At 37.6% G+C, this 4,954-nt stretch overlaps 1 protein-coding gene across 1 annotated transcript; it reads left to right on the top strand.

Annotated features, from left to right (window-relative positions):
* Window positions 1-626: 626 nt before the first annotated feature.
* On the top strand, window positions 627-1,418 carry LOC108455574 (uncharacterized). Its single transcript, XM_017754123.1, has 3 exons — window positions 627-695; window positions 840-909; window positions 1,006-1,418. The coding sequence occupies exons 1-3, from the start codon at window positions 627-629 to the stop codon at window positions 1,416-1,418; spliced, it is 552 nt and encodes a 183-aa protein (XP_017609612.1).
* Window positions 1,419-4,954: the final 3,536 nt, after the last annotated feature.

Here is a 4,954-nt window from a genome sequence, read left to right as displayed (position 1 = left end):
ATTTGTTCAGGAAAGCCTTCTAGAGTAAGTATGTTGGGGCAAGTTATGTGGAGGCTTGCAGTCGCGAGTTTATGTGCCTAGTTCAGGGTGAGAGGTTTGTGGTCGAGTTTCTGAGATTGAGTATGTATGCTCGTAGTTTGGTTTCGAATGATTATGAGAAGAGTATTCGGTTTGAGTGTGAACTAAGATATGATTTGAGGGTTCTAATATCTTCTCAGAGGGAGCAAGTGTTCGAGGCCTTAGTTGACAAGGTGAAGATAGAGAAGGAGGTGAAGCGTACGAAGCGCGAGAGGAGAGATTGGGAGAAGGGTTAAAGTAAACTTAAGAGGGATTCAGGTCCTTTTAGTTCTATTTAGAGCCCTAAGAAACATACTAGGTTTAATGGGCTTCCGAAGGCTGAGGCATCAACTACATTGATTGAGATTCAAACCTATTGTGACTCTAGTAGACACCATTCGGGTGAGTCTTGAAGGAGATTGGGAGCTTTTCTGTGATGCGAGTCGATGGAGCACGACATTAGGAACTGTCCTCTCCGATCCAATCATGTACAAGCTTTTACACAAGCTCTAGCCCCGAGTCTAGCTCAGCTTCTGAGGGCAGCATAGTATCCACCTAGGGGTCGTGCTATGGCCAAGGGTGGTAATGGTTCTGACAGGGGTCAAAGAGCCTCGGGCATAGGTACGATTCAGACTGAGGTACGGCAGCCTACTTTTGTATATGCAGTGAGGCGCTGCGAGAACTGAGACGACACCAAACATTATAGCATGTACGTTCTTTATTCATTCTGCACTGTATTTTGCTTTGATGGACATTGGTTCTACACATTCATTTGTATCTAGTACTATTTTGTGAATTTGGGTATATCTGCTGAGAGTACTGCTCGAAAGATTTCTATGATTAGTCCCCTCGGTTAGTCGATATATGTTAATAAAGTTTATAGAAGGGTTCCATTAGATATTCAGGGTGTTGTATTTCCTGCTAATATGATGGAGTTACCGTTTGAAGAGGTTAATCTTATTCGAAGAATGGATTGGCTCGTGGAACATCGATTCAGTCTGGATTGTGCCTCTAAAAGGGTAACTCAAAGATATGATAATGATACTGAGATTGTTATGATTGACGAGCATCGAGATTACCTCTGTAATGTAATCTCCATTATGGTACTCGAAAAGTTAGCTTGGAAAGCTTGTGAGGCATATTTGGCATTTTTGTCTGACTCCGGTCCTTCAAAACCTTCTATTAAAGATATTCAGACAGTAAGAGATTTTTCAGATGTCTTCCCTGAAAAGTTACCGAGGATACCTCCGGATAGGGAGGTTAAGTTTGGTATTGAACTTCTTCCATGTACTACTCCTGTGTCTATTGCTCCTTATCGCATGGCACCAAAAGAGTTAATGGAATTAAAGGCTTATCTTTAAGAACTTCTCAATCGATGGTTCATTAGACTGAGTGTGTCCCCGTACGGAGCACCAATTCTGTTTGTAAAGAAAAAGGATTGCACGATGAGAATATGTGTAGATTATAGTCAACTGAATAAGTTGATGGTAAATAGTAGGTATATGCTTTCGAGGATCGATGACCTATTTGATAAGTTCCATGGAACATCTGTATTCTCGAAGATCGATCTTCATTCTGGGTATCATAATCTCAAGGTTAAAGAGACTAATGTGAATAAGATTACTTTTAGGACTCGTTATGAATACTATGAGTTCCTGGTCATGCCCTTCGATTTGATGAATGCTCTGACTATGTTTATCGATCTAATTAATTAGGTATTTCAGTAGTATCTGGATCAGTTCATCGTAGCCTTCATCGATGATATTCTAATATACTCTAAAACTGAGAGTGAGCATGATGAGCATCTTAGAGTAGTTCTATAGATACTTCGTAAGAAATAGCTCTACGCTAAGTTGAGTAAATGCGAGTCCTGTTTTTGAGAGGTTACCTTTTTAGGACATGTTGTTTCTGTTGAAGGGATCTGAGTTGATCTTAAAAACGTTGAGGCTATGATCAAGTGGAAACAACCACTGAATGTGTTTGAGATTTGGAGTTTCCTAGGTTTAGCGGGTTACTACAGGAGGTTTGTTTAGGGATTCTGACTTATCGCAGTTCCCCTAACTAAGTTGCTGTGTAAGAATACGCCTTTTGTGTAGTCTGAAGAGAAACAAGCGAGCTTTGAGAAACTCAAGTCTATTTAAACTCAAGCAGCTGTTCTAGTATAAACTGAATCTGGTTGAAAGTTCATAGTTTACAAAGATGTTTCGCATGTCAGATTGGGAAACTATGCATTGCGACAACTTAAGTCGCACAAGGGCAATTATCCCACGCATGTCTTTGAATTGGCTATAGTTGTCTTCACTCTAAAAATATAGAGGTATTATTTGTATGGTTAGAGATGTATCATTTACATCGATCACAAAAGCCTCAAGTATCTATTGACTCAGAAAGAGTTTAACCTCAAGCAACATATATGGGTTGATTTGCTTAAGGATGATGATGCCACTATAAAGTATCATCTTAGTAAGGAAAATGTTGTGGCCAATACTCTTAGTCGTAGAGCCATGTTTGCTTGCCTGAGTTTGTTCGACAACGGTAGTCTATTGGCCGAGTTGCAGGTTAACCGACCTAGATTGATTAGATTTGAGTTAAACAGTGAAGTGATGAGTCTTTGGTTTTGCGATTTTGAAAGGTTGAAGATGGTGGGACTTTCGATTTTAGGTTAAATGATTACGGGGTTTTGTGTTTCAGAGGTCAGATTTGTATGCCTAATGATGCTGAATTAAGGTAGTCGATTTTGTGAGAAGCGTATAGTAGCCCTTATGCTATGCATCCCAGTAAAAATAAAATGTAAAAGGATCTTCAAAAGCTTTACTAGTGACCTAGTTTGAAACGAGAGGTAACTGACTTTGTTTCTCATTGTCTAACGTGCCAATAGGTTAAGGCTGAGCTCAAACTACCTTTAGGTCTGCTACAACTGGTTAGGATTCCCCTTTGGAAGTGGGAGCGTGTGATTATAGATTTTGTTAGCGGATTACCTCTGACACTCACTAAAAAAGATTCTATTTGGGTCATCGTGGATCGATTGACCAAGTTTACTAATTTCCTACCTATCATGACAAACTATTCGTTGCAGAAGCTAGCTAAGTTGTATGTCTCTAAAATTGTAAGATTACACAAAGTTTCGGTTTTGATCATCTTTGATAAAGGCTCACATTTTATTTATCTGTTATGGAAGAAGCTTCACGAGACATTGGGCACTAGATTATATTTCAGTACTGCGTATATTCTCAGACCGATGGACAGTCTAAATGAGTTATTCAGATTCTAGAGGATATGTTATGGAGCTATGTGATTGACTTCTGAGGTAGTTGAGAGGAATTCCTACTGCTAGCTGAGTTTGCGTATAATAACAGCTTCCAATCTAGTATTTAGATGGCAACTTACCCATATTTATGGTAGTAAATGCCATACCCCTTTGTATTGGACCGAGTTAGGTAAACGTCGATTTGTTGGGTCTCGATTTGGATTCTGAGACTGGGAATATAGTTAGATTGATTTGAGACTGCCTTAAGGCAACTTCCGATTGGAAAAAATTATATGTAGATTTAAAGAGGAGAGATATTGAGTATTCAGTGGGTGACCAGGTCTTTCTTAAAGTATTTAAACGGAAAAATGTTCTCCAGTTTGGACATAAGGGTAAGTTGAGCTTGATGTTCCTTGGGCCTTATCGTATTTTGAAATGTTTTGGTCCTGTTGCCTATTTGCTAGAGCTACCTCCTAAATTAGATCGGATTCATGACGTGTTCCCTGTCTATATGTTGAGATAGTACCGGTCTGACTCATCTTACATTGTTCCCGTTGAAAAATTATTGGTGGGACTAGATTTGACTTTTGAGGAAGAGCCTATTTAGATTCTGGATCAAGACATTAAATTCTTGAACAGTAAAATTATTCCTCTAATTAAGGTCATGTGTTAGAATCATAGTACTAAGAAAGACACGTGAGAACCTGAGGATTTGATTCATCAACAATACCCTTATCTGTTTGAACCAGGTAAATTTTGAGACTGAAATTTCTTTTAGGGGGAGAGTTGTAATGCCCAAAATTTGAACGTTTGTTTGTTAATATTGTCAATAATTAAGTATCTATTTCGGTGGTTTGAGCCTTGATTATGTGTTTTAGATCAGCGGTTCAAGCCTCTCTTTTTGAAGTTTTGCTATTTCTTTTGACTTATCCCTTAACCATAAACTTTTGAATTAAGTTTATTTCTACGTTAACTTGTATCAAGAATGAACCTGCTAGTTCAATGGTTAAGCTTTTGTATACTATTTAGTATTGTGTTTGAATCTTTACGTAAGCGAAGAGGGAACGTATTTATTTTTAACACTTCAAAAAAATAGTTATTTTAAATTTATTAAATGGTTTCCTTCTTCTCATTTTTCTTTTTATGTTTTTTTTTCTTTTCTTCTTCTTTTGTTTTTGCTCCCTATTGTTCCTCTCTGTTGCTTTTTTTTTTCTTCCATTAAAATCTTGCTGCTGTTTGTTGGGGAAGTTGCATAGTTCGTTGTATTTTGACTAAAAGGTTAATTGACGAAGTTTTGTGGTTGAATTACTATAATGTTCGCTCTCGTTCATTTATGTTAAAATTGGTTTTTTTGCTTAATTTGCTCGAATTCTCTATTTAAGTGTTCGATTAGTCTTCTTTTAGGCGAATATCTTAAGGATAACAATCCCCCAACAAAATAGGTCTGTGAATTTATGGTATCGTTCAAAGTTAAACGTTGATTTTTCAGTTTAGGGTTTTACCTTAAAGCTTTTCGATGTAAGTCAATTTTTTTGCGTTAACTCGAGCATTTCGTTTGGGAAATAATGGTTGACTTGGTTATTGGTTTACAATTTTTAGGTTCTCGAGTGATCGCGATTTTCGTGTGACAGGTTTTAAATACTTATAATT

The sequence above is a fragment of the Gossypium arboreum genome, chromosome 9, assembly GCF_025698485.1.
Source record: "Gossypium arboreum isolate Shixiya-1 chromosome 9, ASM2569848v2, whole genome shotgun sequence".
NCBI lineage: Eukaryota > Viridiplantae > Streptophyta > Magnoliopsida > Malvales > Malvaceae > Gossypium > Gossypium arboreum.
Note: the sequence above shows the minus strand (reverse complement) of the source record. Positions and strands in the feature narration are given on the sequence as shown.